The sequence below is a fragment of the Mirounga leonina genome, unplaced genomic scaffold, assembly GCF_011800145.1.
Source record: "Mirounga leonina isolate KUSES-001 unplaced genomic scaffold, KU_Mleo_1.0 Mir_125, whole genome shotgun sequence".
NCBI lineage: Eukaryota > Metazoa > Chordata > Mammalia > Carnivora > Phocidae > Mirounga > Mirounga leonina.
The window spans coordinates 69552544-69568732 of record NW_023270305.1 but is presented as its reverse complement, the minus strand read 5'-3'; the positions used below and the strand labels follow the sequence as shown (position 1 = coordinate 69568732).

General features: G+C 39.8%; 1 protein-coding gene across 1 annotated transcript in view; it reads right to left on the bottom strand.

The window, feature by feature from the left end:
* Positions 1–16189, bottom strand: part of VWA3B (von Willebrand factor A domain containing 3B) — a 214933-nt gene that overhangs the window by 111479 nt on the left and 87265 nt on the right. Inside the window, exons 10-12 of the mRNA XM_035001730.1 lie at positions 9815–9969; positions 4239–4377; positions 3047–3178 (exon numbers count right to left, since the gene is read on the bottom strand). Coding sequence (XP_034857621.1) covers positions 3047–3178; positions 4239–4377; positions 9815–9969 — 426 coding nt within the window. The remainder of the gene's footprint in view (positions 1–3046; positions 3179–4238; positions 4378–9814; positions 9970–16189) is intronic.

Genomic DNA, 16189 nt, shown 5'->3' with positions numbered 1-16189 from the left:
ATATGATTGATGAATAAATAAAAGGGAGAAAGGGGAAACTCAGTTACAGAAGAATTCTAACACATAAATGTAAAAGGAATGGAGGAAACAGAAAGTCACCATTAGAACAGCACAGTAATAATTTTGTAGAGAAGATCTACCACTGAATGCTAAAATTAGTGGGTAAATGTTTAAGAAACAAAGGATATGTGTATAGCCTCAAAGTATCTCATCCAAAACATGTCTTATCTATAAAAAGAAAAAAATAGTAACTTTACAGGGGAACAAGCTGGCAGATGCCACCTTACCCAAATCTTGAAGTTAACATCACCAGTATTAAGGCATATCAACATCATACACTACTCAACATGATGCACTGAGGAGGACGCATCTCCTCTGTGGTATTCTAACCCCAATCTAACTATTAGAAAGCATGAGATAAATCTAAATTGAAGGACATTCTTCAAAACACCTGATCAATACTCTTCAAAAGCGTCAAGGTCATGAAAGACGAGGAATCACTGAGGACATGTTACAGACTGGAAGAGACTGAGGAGACTGCAACTAAATGTAATATGGGGGGAGGAGTGAAAGAGGAGAAGGGGATTAAGAGGTAGAAACTTCCAGTTATCAAATAAATAAGTCATGGGGATGAAAAGTACAGCAGAGGTAATATAGTCAATAATATTGTAATAATATCGCATGGTGACAGATGGTGACTACACTTACCATGGGGAGCACTGAGTAATGTATAGAATTGTCGAATCATTATGTTGTACACCTGAAACTAATATAAAACTGTATGTCAACTATATTTAGATAATAAATAAATTTAAAAATAAATAAATGCAATGTGGGACCCTGGATTGAATCTTGGAACAGAACAGTAACATTAGTAAAAAGACTAATGAACTCTGAATGAAGTCTGTGAATGAAGCAATGTGATTTTCTTAGTTTTTGTTTTTGTTTTGTTTAAATAGACTTTTTTTTTTTTTAAGTAGGCTCTAAAACTAACATGGGGCTCAAACTCAGGATCCTGTGATCAAGAGTCCCATGCTATACCGACTGAGCCAGCCAGGTGCCCCCTGAGATTTTCTTAGCTTTGGCAATTGAACTATGGCTATGTCAGATGTTAACATTAGGGAAGCTGGCTGAACGGTAATACAGGCACCCTCTGTACTATCTCTGCCACCCTTTTGTAGGACTAAAATGATTTAAAATTAAAAAGTTAAAGGGCGCCTGGGTGGCTCAGATGGTTAAGCGTCTGCCTTCGGCTCAGGTCATGATCCCAGGGTCCTGGGATTGAGTCCCGCATCAGGCTCTCTGCTCCTTGGGAGCCTGCTTCTCCCTCTGCCTCTCTCTCTCTCTCTCTGTCTCTCATGAATAAATAAATAAAATCTTTAAAAAAAAAAAAATTAAAAAGTTAAAAACACACACACACACCAAAAAACTCCTTCAACATTTGGGCAGCAGAAATGTAGCTCAGATGATAAACAGTACAACTCTTCTTTCTGAGCCCCATCTCAATAGTCTTGCCCACTGTTCAGGGAATGTTGAAAAGATGGTAGAAAAGCTAGGAGAAAGCCAGACTAAAAATCACATGAAAGATGGTCAGGAGTTAGTGCCTCTTTTGCACCTGCTCCCTCCCTGCTCCCCCAGGAGCCTTGGCCCAGACCCCGCCCCCAGCTTGTGCTCCTCTGACCCTAGGACTGGCTATGCCTGCTCGAGGAACTACAGCTCCGACACCAGCACATGGCACTGTCAGAACACCTGAGTGGCAGTCCTGAATTCACTGGATTGATTCCTGAGCCAAGAGAGTCAAAAGAATATAGAGAAATCTGATCATCTTGAAAATAAATTTTGCACATTCAGCAAGCGAGCAAGAGAGCTTCAATGAAGATTTTTGAAGAGAACAGAATCATACTTTGATTTTTAGCCATTTAGATGGCTGGTTCTACTCATTAGTGATTTTTTGTATAAAGAAGCACCATTAATGTTTTTATCTAATGATATTACATATATAATATCTTGTCATGACAAACCCTAAATTAGTGGGCTCTGAATTAACTATTACCTATGGTCTGTAAAAGGAGGGAGCATATATCTCAAGTAACTTCACTGGTTAATCCTGGAAATTTATCAAGTTGGGTATGAATTGGATATTCTTTCCCAGGATAAGGTGGCCAGTTCGATCAAGATCTTACAGGCATCATTATTTCTTACAGAATCTATTTCTCCCTTCTCCCATTTTTTAAAAAAAAAATCAATCCCAAGGGAATTCTGGTACATTCCAATGACAGCACAAGCAATATTCAAGGAGGTTTACTAGTGTCCATTTGTGGCCCCCTGTCAAATCTGGGACTCTAAACTCAGTACTGAACTATTCTAAAGATGTCTGTGATCTACATCTGACTCTTTGAGAAGAGCCATTAGTTTCAATTTTAGCATATCTCAAATATCTGGAATGCTATATGGTTCTGGAAAAAGAACTTTAAAAAAATTAAGATAAGCTCAAGACAAGAGAAAATTTAAGGAAAGGAAATTCCTTCCTAGTAGTCTGTGTAAATGCCAAGAGGGGTAGCTTTAAGGTTCTCCAAGTAAAAGGCAGGACTGAAGAATTTATTTCACTTTCTCACTGTATCTTGCTGCTGCCCTCTCTCTCCAGCTTCTCTCTGTGTGTTTCCACCAGTTCACTACTTTGGAACAAAATCCACTGGCAAAAATAGCTGCAATATATTACTTGAAACAATAACGAGGTCTCAGAAAGATCAAATCTGAAGGTTTGAGTACAAAAAAATTAAATTTTGAAATTTATCTTCATAAAGGGGCTGAGATCTGAGCCAACGGCAGCTCTGGAAATGGTGTCTTGTGAACAAAGTCTGATCTAAATGTTAAGATAGTGACTCATGAGCTTAGATGAACGTGACTATTGTAAACAAAATGAGTGTGCAAACCCCTGCCATCTTGGCACTCAGAGCCCTTTCTCAAGAACTTCCATGGCATGAATTAACTCAGTAGGTGATCAAGTCAGGCTTCTTCCGCCAGACCCGGCCTCCATCTTTCTTACCTGAATGTCTCTAACCCAGGACTGAGCCCCTCTCAAATTATCTTCATTGATTTCAACAAGTTTTTCCTGCCAAGCAACTGCTTGGGCGTCAAACTGCACAAAATTGAATTTCCTTTTATATTTCAGCTGTTCCTGTAAGAGAGAATTATTATTTAACCGTAACACCACTCAGATGTAAGAAAAGGTTAAGACAGGTCATAGTTTGATAAGTTTTAGTCACTATGTTATCTATTTTCAGTTCTGGAAGCTAAAAATTACATGCGAAAGAGAAAATCTTTTCCAGTACAAAAAATATTTAAATAAAATTTACACAGTTTGGAGATTACACTTTTACAAATGTATGTATGTATGAATATATTACATATGTTACACACATGCATAAGTTTTTATATATAATATGGCATTAAAAGTTGTTGTCTTTAATACTAGCATTGATGGTATACCGCATACTCACAGGAAATGCAATCTGCTTAAAGAAGAGAAATCCAAAATGGTGTCACTGTTTTGGTAATCATGTTTTCGTAAAGGCTATTCACTTGTCTTCTACCAGCCCGTATTTCTCCAGTACAGGCTTATCAAATTAAAACCTGTATTTTGTACTCGCAAACACTCCCTGCAGTGATCTTCTGTGGTAACGCTCCCACCAATGCCATTAATTAGCGACAGTACCAGGATACCCATCTGTAGGTGTGGGGGCTAACAGTTAGGAGAGCAGTCTGCTTTAGGTCACACAGTCGGAGGCACCACAGGTGGAATAGGAACTGGAAGCTCCTAAGCATCAGCCTACACTCCTCCCACACATCAGTTCTGGGGCCAATGCATGCAACACTGCTAATAAATACTGGAAATTAAAATAAAAATGCTGAGCTGAAGAGCATCTGGAAAACAATGGAGATGTGTGCACACCACAGGTTTCAGGACAGAGGAAACATGAAGCAGTGGACACTGAAACTCCCTTAGTAACCCATGTGTTACAGAAAGGACCCTGCCACAGGAAGGGTCTGCCTGCGAAAGAGAACTGATGATTCTCTAACTGGCAAAAGGGAGCTTTTATCTAAGGTGGCTTTCCTGTGGATGTCTGAGTGCAAACCTCACCTGTGTACCTCTCATAACCAGTGCAGGTGAAGGCTGCTGCAGATGCATTCATGATACAAAGGCCCCCAAATCCATGCACCTGACAGCTCCATCTAACCTGTATAAACTGGATGATCTTGTCCTTCACCAAGTCCAGTTTGCTCTTCATTGAGTGAGATGTATCAATGAGGACATAGATGCAATCATTACGTACTTTTCCAAAGAGGATTTGACTTCTATCCTGTAGCCACTTAATCCTAGGCAGGAAATAGGTTGAAAGTGAATTTTTAGAGCCTGTGGGCAATGTCAGCATCTTCCTAAGAACTTAATAATACATCTACAAAGGCCAAGCTGTGCTGTGTTGGTTATGCACAATCTTCTGGGAGTAGATTACTCATTTGGAGGGTTTTCTGTGGAAAATCCTACATTTGGGCTGGCTCCCTCATCACTAACCCCCTCCACTTCTCCATCATCAATCCAAGTAAAACAGAACTAGGAAAATCAATAGGACCGAAAAATAAATCCAATACTGGGTTCCAAAGCCAAAAGTAAATTACTTCCTCAGTTATGACTTCAGACCATTTGTTCTTTTAACCCTGCTGACTACAGTCAAGTTAGTAATGCCAGCACATTCCTGAAGCTTCAGTGAAGCTTACGGACAATATCAAGCAACACCAGATCCCTACAATAACTAAGCATCAGACAGTTGTATGAGCAGGACTGCTTCTGTGATTGGGACTCAGGCTCCCATAACAGGATGTAAATTAAGTTCACAGCCTCAGCCAAGACCTGGAGGAGGGAGCAGAGCAGATGGAAAAAATACTTGAAACTGAGTTCAGAGTTCACCAAGGCTAAGCAACTAGAATTTGTAGGCAAAATAACGAAGAAGAGGTTGCTGCATAGAAGCAGAGAGGGTGGGAAGGGATGGAGAAAGAGAGAAAAAAAGGGGAGAGAGAATGGGCTCTGGCCATCTGCAGAGAGTACCCTAAAGATTTTGTCTAAGTAATGATCACGGCATGCATGTGAAGAAACTACTAAAGCTAAGGAACAAATCACCATAAAGGAGTAAGTAGATCAACACCTCAGAGCTTACACAGGGCTACTTCATCTTCCAAACAACCAGAGGGGGAAAGCCTCCTTAATACATGGGACATCAAGGAGTCCTCATAAGGGTATTGCCTTAGTAGTAGAAGCAAATTAGCCCTGGACTAAAGGCTGACCTAGACCTATGTTAACATAACTTAAAAGCAAGCCCCAGAGGATCAAAGTGATTCCAAGGAACATAACTGCATCAAAGAACATGTATTTTAAAAATACAGCAAAATCCAGGACCCAAGAATGTAAAATTCAAAATGTCTGCATTCCAGTAAAAAATTACGAGCCATGCAAAGAAGCAGGAAAATATGACCCATAACCAGAAGAAAAACAGATCAACAGAAACAGACTCTAAAATAACACAAATACTGGAATTAGTAGAAAAGGATGTTACACAGCTATTATAAATATAATCCATATGTTCAGCAAGGTAAAGTATAAGCAGAACAAGGAAAGGAATGGAAAGTACAAAAGGAAACTTACAGAGATGTACAATTACCAAAATTAAAAATACACTACATGGTATTAACAGACATTACACTAGCAGAAGATCAGGGAACCTTAAAAAGGACATTGCAATAGGAAGCAATTTAAAATGAAACACAGAGAAAAAGCCTAAAAAAAATAGAGAATAAGCAACCCACAGAACAACATCAAGGAGCCTAACATATGTGTAGAGACTAAGAAAAAGGAGAAAGAGGGAAACAGAAAAAATATTTGGAGAAATATGGCCAAATGTTTCTGATTTTGATAAAACAATATACCCATATATACAAGAATCTCAAACAACCTAAACAGAAGAAAAATGAAAAAAAAAAAACCACCAACACACATCATAATATATAATTTGAAATTCAATGATAAAGATAAAAAAAAGCACCCAGAGACAACATAAAAATAATATAAGAGTTTTCATCATAAATCAAGCAAGGCAAAGGACAATGGAGAAATATTTTTAAAGTACTGAAATATAAAACTGTAAACCTACAATTCTATATAAAGCAAAACAAAAAAAATCTCCCAAACATAAAAGTAAATTAGAGTCTTTCAGACTAAAACAGCTGAGGCACTTTGTTACCAACAAACCTGCACAAGGATCTATACAAAAGAATAAAGAGCCACAGAAATATCAAATATGTGGATAAATACAAAATATATTAATTCTCATTTTAAGTCTGTTTATAGGACAGTTGATTATTTATACTGTATTGTGGGTTTATCGCATATGGAAATAAAGTGTAGGACAACAGTAGAAAAGACAGAAGGGTCAATGGAAGTTGTAAGATTTTTATGATATAGATGAAGTGAAATATTATCTGAAAGTAGTGGTAAGTTAAAGATATATACTATAAGTGCTAAAGCTATCATACACACAACAAAACAAAATAAAGAGGTAGAGTTTAAGCCAACAGTCGAAATAAAATGGAATCATAAAAAATACTCCAACAAAAGAAGGTAGAAGAGTAAAAAGGGAACAAAGAACAGGTGAGACAAAAAATAAACAGCAAGATCTTAGATTTAAATCCAACCAAATAATCACATTAAATGGAAATGATCTTAATACTCCAATTAAAAGGCAGAGATTAGAAATGGCTATTATCAAATCGACAAGAGATAACAAGTGTTGGTCAGGATGTGGAGAAAAGGGAACCCTCATGCACTGCTGGTGGGAATGTAAATTGGTACAGCCACTGTGGAAAACAGTATGGAGGTTCCTCAAAAATTAAAAATAGAAGGGGTGCCTGGGTGGCACAGTTAGTTAAGCATCCAATCCTTGGTTTTAGCTCAGGTCATGATCTCAGGGTCATGAGACCCCTATGTCAGGCTCCATGCTCAGCATGGAGTCTGCCTGAGATTCTCTCTCCTTCTCCCTCTGTCCCTCATGCTTGTGCTCTTTCTCTCTCTCTAAAATAAATAAATAAATAAATCTTTAAAAAAATAGAAATGCCACATAATTCAGCAATTCTACTTCTGGGTATTATGCAAAAAAGAAAACACTAACTTGAAAACATATATATGCACCCCTATGTTTACTGCAGCATTATTTACAATAGCCAAGATGTGGAAACAACCCAAGTGTCCATTGATAGATGAATGGATAAAGAAGATGTATATGTACACACACACACACACACACACACAGTGGAGTATCATTCAGCCATAAAAAAGAATGAAATCTTGCCATTTTCAACAACATGGATGGACCTTGAAGACAATATACTAAGTGAGATAAGTAAGACAGAGAAAGACAAATATTTTTTCATCTCTCCTCTATGTGGAATCTAAAGCAAAGAAAACGAAAACAAAAAATAAGTTCATAGATACAAAGAACAAGCAGATTGGTGGTTGCAAGAGGCAAGGTGAGAAAAATGGCTGAAGAGGACCAAAAGATAAAAAGAAACAAACGAAATAAACTCAACCAGGGGTTGGGGAGGGGATAAATGGTAGCTATTAGGATCCTTTATCTCTAGTATTTAAAATTTTGTGATGATGTATCCTGGATGGGTCTTTATTACCCATTTTCTAGACATTCCTTGCAACTTTCTTTTGGTTTGGAACCACTGGTCTTGCAGTTCTGAAATTTTTTCTTAAGATCTCCCCTTCATTTTATATATGTCCATAAGCTATCTATTTGTATGTATGCGTGTATGTTAACATCAACCATGGAGTGCTTGGGTTCTGCTTTCAGAGAGACTGCCTTCATCTTCCAGCTCTCTCACTGAATAGTTTTTTTTAAGATTTTATTTATTTATTTATTTGTGAGAGAGAGAGACACACACACACAGTGAGAGAGGGAACACAAGCAGGGGGAGTGGAAGAGGGAGAAGCACACTTCCCGCTGAGCAAGGAGCCCAATGCAGGGCTCGATCCCAGGACCCTGGGATCATCACCTGAGCTGAAGGCAGACGCTTAGCCAACTGAGCCACCGAGGTATCCCTGAATAGTTATTCTGGCATATTTTGAAGAGCTCTTATAATTCTTAATATCTATCTATTTATCTATCTATCTATCTACATAACAGTCTTTTCCAACTTTCTGAGTGTGGTATTTTCTATCTTTCTGAGAAGATTAATAGGTTGGTTCTCCAGTTTTGTTTTGTTTTGTTTTTCACTCCTTAGATTATCTTTGTTTGCTTGTTTGTTTGTTTCTAAGAACAATATGGAGTTTAAAAAAAAAAGGCAGAGATGGTCAGATTGGATTTAAAAAACAATACCCATATATATCCTACCTATAAGAAACCTAATTCAATATAAGACTCAAACAGGTAAAGGTAAAAAAAAAAAAATAGAAAAAAGATAAAACATGCAGAAAATGATCAAAAGCAAGCTGGAGCAGCTCTATTGATGCTGGACAAAGCAGATTTCAGAACAAGGAATACTGCCAGAGATAAAAAGGGACATTTCATAATAATAAAGGAGTTGATTCATCAAGAGGACATAACAACCCTAAATGTACATGCACCTACTAATAGAGTTACAAAACACATGAAGGAAAAAAATGACAGAATTGAAAAAAGAATGGGCAAATCCACAACCATCGCTGGAGATTTCAACACTCTTATCTCAACAATTTGAGGAACAATTCAACAAAAAATCAGTAATAATATGGGAGACCAAAACAAACTTATCAGCCAACCTGAACTATTTATAGCACACTCCACCCAACAAAAGCAGAATGTGTAGCTTTTCTTCATATTCTGGGCCACAAAACAGGTCTCTATAAGAACTGAAATCATACCATATCCCTCTGTCCATAGTGAAATTAAAAGCTATCAGCAAAATCCACAAATATTTGAAAGGTAAACAATATATTTCTAAATAACCTTTGCTCAAAGAAGAAATTATAAGGAGAATTCAAAAATATTTTTAAGTGAATAATCTGTGAGAGGCAGCTAAAGCAATATCAGCAGAAAATTTAAATGCTTATATTAGAAAGAAAGGTCTCAAATCAGTGACGTAAGCATCCATCTTAAGAAACTTAAACCCAAAGTAATGAGAAAGAAGGAAATAATAAAGAATAGAAATCAATGGCACAGAAGGGGGAAAACTGTATGGAGAAAAAACCCACTGAAACCAAAAGCTGGTTCTTTGAAAAGATTAATAAAATGGACAAACTCCAGCAGACTGAAAATAAAGATGACATCAGTTACTCACATCAGTTCTATGTACATGTGAAGAAATTGAATACATAGTTTAAAACCTCCCCACAAAGAAAAATTACAGGCCCAGATGGCCTCAGTGATGAATTCTACAAACATTTAAGGGAGAGATGGTACCAACTCTCCACAAAGACTTCTGTAAAACAGAAGAGGGGAGAGAATTTCCCAACAACCCCTGACACTTGGGGGGTGGAGAGGGACAAAGAGACCTGGCAGGGACCAAGTGGAGTGTCTTTTAAACAACATCCTTTTTCCCAGGCCTGAAACATCCCTCTTTATTGTTAACAACAAGGCCACCAGCAAGGCATCAATCAGATGGCAACCCTGACTTAGCAAGGTTAATTGGCTGTTTCTCGTGGTTAAGCTTTTACGAAGAGGTCAAGCAGATTTGAATTTTAAGAGAGACTAAACCACTTGCACCCTCCTGCAAATATACCAACCTCCTCTGAATCTGGGCAAGGACTGTGTGGATTCTCTCGCTGTACCATGTACACTTCTCCTTGGTAATGCAGACATGGACCAAGCTCCCATCCTTCCAGGGAGCATGAACAAATCTACTGCAGTATTTCGCATGGACTGTCTTCTTGTTGGTCTCCTAAGGAAAAGACAAAGGATAGAAGCCACTCAGACCATTCAAAGTCATCTCCAGATGGCACCCCATCTTGTCTTATTTATACAGCTCTTAGCACTCCCATGGTAAAATCATTCAACTGCTGGTTCAACAAAACATGCACTGGGGCCTGCTCTATGTGGAGCCCTGTGCCAGATGTCATGTATGATGGTCAGAAAGACATGTGCAATCCCATCTGGGCCCCAGAGAAGATGTTTCCAGCAGGGAAACACACACACACACAGAGAAAGTTAGCAAGGCAGAGTACAGACGCTGGGTTGAGACAATAATAACTGGGCAATCTGGCAAAGAAGAAAGCATCCTCACGGACTAGAGGGTCAGGAGGACTACCTAGAGGAGGTGGGACTTGAGATTCACATAAAACATCTTTCCATTGTTACTTCCAGCTCCAAATGAAGGAAAGTAGCCAAGAACCCCCATTCCACACCTAGCACCCTCTACTGGCACATGCAAAACTGGTCTGAGGACAATGGCTTCCCAAATAGAGAGCTCACCCAACCAATTTACGAATTTATCAAGAACGACTCCATGCCACCAGCAGTAAAATCTTGTAGGCAGCAGCAATACAATCCATAAACAAAGACCAAAATTCCTGCCTTCATGGAGCTCACACTACAGGTGAAGAGCTAGATAATAAACAATTACACAGCAGGTCAGACAATGACAAATTCTATGGAAGAGAATGGAGAACAGGGGATGGGAGGATGAAGAAGCTAAAACCTGAAAAAAGAAAGCCATAAAGAGAAGAAGAAATATGAACAGAGACCAGCAGGAACAAGGAGTGTGGCCATACGGAGGTCTGGGGGGAAGTCTGAGGACAAAGCAAAGGCAAAAGCCCTGAGGTAAGAGTAAGAGTCTGCCTAGCATGTCTGTAGAATTTTAGGAAGGCTGGTGTAGTTGAAACAGAGTGAGCTAGGGGAAGGAGTAAGATGAAGCCAGAGCAGTATGAGGAGGGCCAGAAGCAGACTCCATAAAGTCCACTAGCTAATGGAAGTGACTCTAGCTTCTCTGAGTGAAAAAGGAACTACCCAAGGGCTTTAACATGAGAAGTGACACATTTTTAAAAATTAAGATATGATTGACATATAACATTATGTTACATATACAATATGATTTGATATATGCATACAGTACAAAATGATTACCACAGTAAATTTAGGTAACACTATCACACAGTTATAAATTTTTTTCTTGTGATAATCTAAGATCTACCCTCTTAGACAAATGACATAATTTATAGTTTTAAGTTTTATTTATAATTTTAAAACTTAATTTATAAAAATATCATTTTAAAGGATACTGTGGTAGGGCGCTTGGGTGGCTCAGTCATCTAAGTGTCCGACTCTCAATTTTAGTTCAGGTCTTGATCTCAGGGTCATGAGTTCAAGCCCTGCATTGGGCTCCATGTGAGGAATGGAGCTGACTTAATAAATAAATAAGTAAAGGATACTGTGGTTACTCTGTTGAGAATAGACAGTAGAGAGTCAAGGGCAGAAGCAGGGAGTCAGGAGATCAGTTAGGTGGCATGGACCAGGGGTAGTACTGAAAGTGGTGAGAAGTGGTCAGATTCTGAATTACAGACATGTTATAAAGATAGAACTAACAGCATTTAATGAGAGGTCCGATGTGGATATGAGAGAAAAGAGAGGACTTAAGGAATGACTCTCTGGTTTTCAGCCCAGATGACTATAAAAATTGAGGTGCAATGAATTGATGGGAGGAAGATTATGGAAAAGTAGCCTTGAAGGGGAAGATCTGGACCTGTGTCTGATGTGCTAGGTTCAAGGTGCCTATCAGATATCCTAGTGACATGGCAAGTAGTCAGGAGGAAAGGAGGGAAGGACTCAGGGCTGGATATTCAAATGTAGAAGTCACCCGCACGCACACAGTATTAAAAGACACAGGACTAGGGGCGCCTGGGTGGCTCAGTCGTTAAGCGTCTGCCTTCGGCTCAGGTCATGATCCCAGGGTCCTGGGATCGAGCCCCGCATCAGGCTCCCTGCTCAGCGGGAAGCCTGCTTCTCCCTCTCCCACTCCCCCTGCTTGTGTTCCCTCTCTCACTATGTCTCTCTCTGTCAAATAAAAAAAAAAAAAAAATCTTAAAAAAAAAAAAAAGACACAGGACTAGATGAGATCATGTAGAGAATGGTTACAGAGAGAGAAGGTCCGAGGACCGCACCTTGAGGCCCTTCAGCATTTAGAGGCTGGAGACATAGGAAAGAAGAAACAAAGAACATTGACAAAGAATAGTCAGTAGGAGGAAAACAGGACAGTGTGTACTCTGCAAGCAAAAGAAGTTCAACGAAGTAACTAAGTATATCAATGTTGATAGTAGGTCAAGTAAGAGTGAGACTGAGAACTGACCCCTGGATTTAGCAATTCAGGTATCCCTGGAAAGAGTGGGTTTTGGTGGAGAGGGGGCCTTGCCCAATTGGAGTGCATTCATGAAGGCATAGGAAAACTGCAAAACTGGAGAAAGGGAATGTATAAAACTCCTGAGGAGTTGAATTCTAAAGAGGAGCAGAGGAATGAGGCAAATGATGTAAAACTAGAGATAAATATGGGGGTCAAAAAATTGTTTTTTGGGGGCGCCTGGGTGGCTCAGTCATTAAGCATCTGCCTTCGGCTCAGGTCATGATCCCAGGGTCCTGGGATTGAGCCCTGCGTCGGGCTTCCTGCTCCGCAGGAAGCCTGCTTCTCCCTCTCCCTCTGCCGCTCCCCCTGCTTGTGTTCCCACTCTTGCTGTGTCTCTCTCTGTCAAATAAATAAATAAAATCTTTTTAAAAAATTGTTTTTTGTTTTTTGGGTTTTTTTTGTAGAGAGAGAGAGAATGCAAGCGGGGAGCAGGGGAGGGACAGAGGGAGAGAGGGAGTGAGAATCTCAAGCAGCTCCAAGCCCAGGGCTCCATTGCATGACCCTGAGATCATGACCTCAGTGAAAATTGAGAGTTGGATGCTTAACCGACTGAGCCACCCAGGTGCCCCAAAAAACTGTATTTTTAAGATGTGAGGAAGAACACTATGTTTGTGTGCTGATGGGAAAGATCCAGAAATGAGAACAATATTGATGATATAGAAAGGGGGAGAATGGGTAAATGCGGAATAGGGATCAGTGCACACACTGAGGGGCTGGCCTTCAACAAAAGTAAGGACAATTCAGCTATCCTAGAAAAAATAAGGTGGAACATATAGGTGCAAATGTTGGGGGATTTGTAGATATGAGGTGGATGTTTATGGATGTTCACGCCAATGTTCAGTGAAATGGGAAGCAAGGGTCACTTGCTGAGAGTGAGCAAAGAGGAGAAGATATTTGAAGTTTGAGGAGAAAAGAGTAGACATCTTGGAGAATGAGCATCTGAGTGGTTTGGAAAAGCACAGAAGGACTGGTGGCAGCACAAGAGATCCATGTGAAGTTAGAGGTCAGGAATTTAAAGGGAAGCCAGGCACCATGGCTGGGTGCTTTTCTCTGATTTCTTCTAATGCAGTCATCTGTGCATCTATAAGGCAGAAAAGTCTGAGAGTTGAATTTAACCAGGTTGGGATTTCATAGATGAGCGCACTAATGTAAGAGAGGAAAAGTAGTTGAGCATGTATGAGAGGGACAAAAAATTAGAGAGAACAGAGAACAAGGAGTAGAAACAACAAAATGTATAATCCCGGTGGGGTTGAAAGATTGGAATCAGGGTAGTAGAGGAAATGACCTTAAAAGAAGAGGTCAAAAAGTGGTACCTTCAGGATTGATTATGTGGGTTATGATGGCAGCGCTATTTGTAATGACAAGGTCAAGGGGATGCCTATGGCAGGAGTGGTAGAGAGGGGGTGTAGGAGGAAGTCACTGAAGAGGAGGTCAGAGAAATGAAAGGTCAGGGTGTGGGAAGGGTCATTTTCATGGGATTGACATTAAAAACAGCTGGAGCTAGGGACAGCAAGCCAGAAGCTATAATCTTCAATTACTGATGGGGGTGACCTGGGGCTCAGAAGATGTCAGCCAAGATGTGCTATGGGTGGACATTCTGATGACATGGGAAGGGGGAGGGAGAATGATCAAGAAACAGCAATGAGGAATGAGGAAACAGCAATGAAGATCCATAAGCATCCACCTCATATCTACAAATCCCCCAACATTTGCACCTATATGTTCCACCTTATTTTTTCTAGGATGGCTGAATTGTCCTTACTTTTGTTTAAGGCCAGCCCCTCAGTGTGTGCACTGATCTCTATTCTGCATTTACTCATTCTCCCCCTTTCTATATGAGGAATGAGGAGGGAGAATGATCAAGAAACAGCAATGAGGAACCCACCTCTCCCGCCCACAGGTCCAAGGCAAATAGGAGCGAAACCAGGGTCCTCAAGAGAGAACCCAGACAAGCAGGCGAAGGGAACACTGCAGGGCACTTGCTATCGTGGGTGTACTGACGACTTCTAGTGCCAGAGGGCACAGTGGAGGGAATTTAGGAGGCAAGAGGGTTGGAGGGGGCTCAAGGAAGGGATGTCAGAGCCACACAAGGATGAGAATTGAGAGATCTGTGGTGATTGATGTGAACAGGATTGCAGGGCATGATGAGATCGGTCTTGATGTTCCCAAGACAGGCACCAGGGGAACCACATCTCAGGCACAACACAAGGATGGAAGGAGAAAGATGTCCTCTCTCTTGTTCTTACCATGTTCTTGTCACATGAAAGTCTCCCTATTCTCCACCCCGTCACATGGCCTTTTCCAATTGTGTCTTATGCGCTCCCAGACGAAAACACACCAGACCATAAGTTACGTGAATGCAGCCGTCAGACAACAAAGTGTCAGGATGGGAAAAGCGCAGCGTGAGGGTCAAACCCTGCCATCTCATGGCCTAACCTCTCAGAGGCCCTATGGCTTTGTCTTCTTGTGTGTGCTATTAGAGCACAAATACTCACCTTATGTATAAAGCACATGGGCATTCTATAAATGCTCATTTCTGATTCACAATGTTTGCAATTTAAAAAAAAAAAAAAGGAAGGTAACATGTACCAGGCATCTCCTAAATGCCAGGCACTGTGCTCAGACATGCATTTTTTAACTTGGACTTTACACCACTCATTTTACAGATGTGGAGAGTAAGACTCAAACAGTTAATTTATTTGCTCAACATCTCATAATTAGTAACTGGAGAAGTAGCACTTACACCCAGGTCTTCTTACTCCAAATCCAGAGCACACAGCCTGACACCTAGTGAAAGCTCAATAAATTTCTATTAGAGGAATAAATGGTGAGACTAGAGTGGGTTTGTGAACATCAAGGCTGCCTTGTGCACAAGCAACATCAGCACTTATGAATGCAATATGACTTAAGGGGTGCCCCAAATATCAACTTACTAGACTTTGCCTGAAATCCTCTAATTGGAAATGCATTTTTGTCTCCTCCTCATACCTGCTCATCCCTCTTAGAAACACCACATAGCAAGGCCTTTTTAGTCACTTATTTCTCAGCTTAAACAAGGTACCTGGATCCATCCCTACAAACTAGTTTTTAGAGTTACAAGTTTGAGGGATCTGGAGGAACCCTAAATAATCAACTTATTTCACAGCTTCAGTTATTCCCTACCTCACACACATCACAAATTTAGGTATAAATCCAGTTTCAGATCTGTAGCCCCAAGTACTGAAAATAAAATTGTCCCTTTTTCATCAATATTCGTGAATGAAGATAGCTGTACTGTACACTTCTCAACTTCTACTATATTATTTTTTAGCACAAGAAATTTGAGGTAAAATTCCCCATTTATAAGCCACACTCTTCGAACTGTCCCTGTTAAGATTTCGTTCAAAAGCATCAAGAATAAGGAGAAATCAGTTTTAGAGATGGGCTTGAACATACCACATCATCACCAGGTCTCGCAGTAAGCTACGTTTAAATTGACAGGGATTGATATTTTTAAATATTCAGGGCCTAATGTATTTTAAAAAAGAAAATCTAGTTACATACGATTTCCTGAACTAATAACATTACTGAATAATGACTACAAAATCAGAAAACTGTGCTGGGGGAGGGAACCCACAAATGAGATTTCCCTGCAACATGGCAATTACTCTGCATCCTGGTATATGAGACAGGAAACAGTCTTCCGTCAGTTCTGCATTTTTATTTTTCTTTTCATTTTCTTTTTATTTATTTATTTATTTATTTATTTATTTATTTATTTATTTATTTA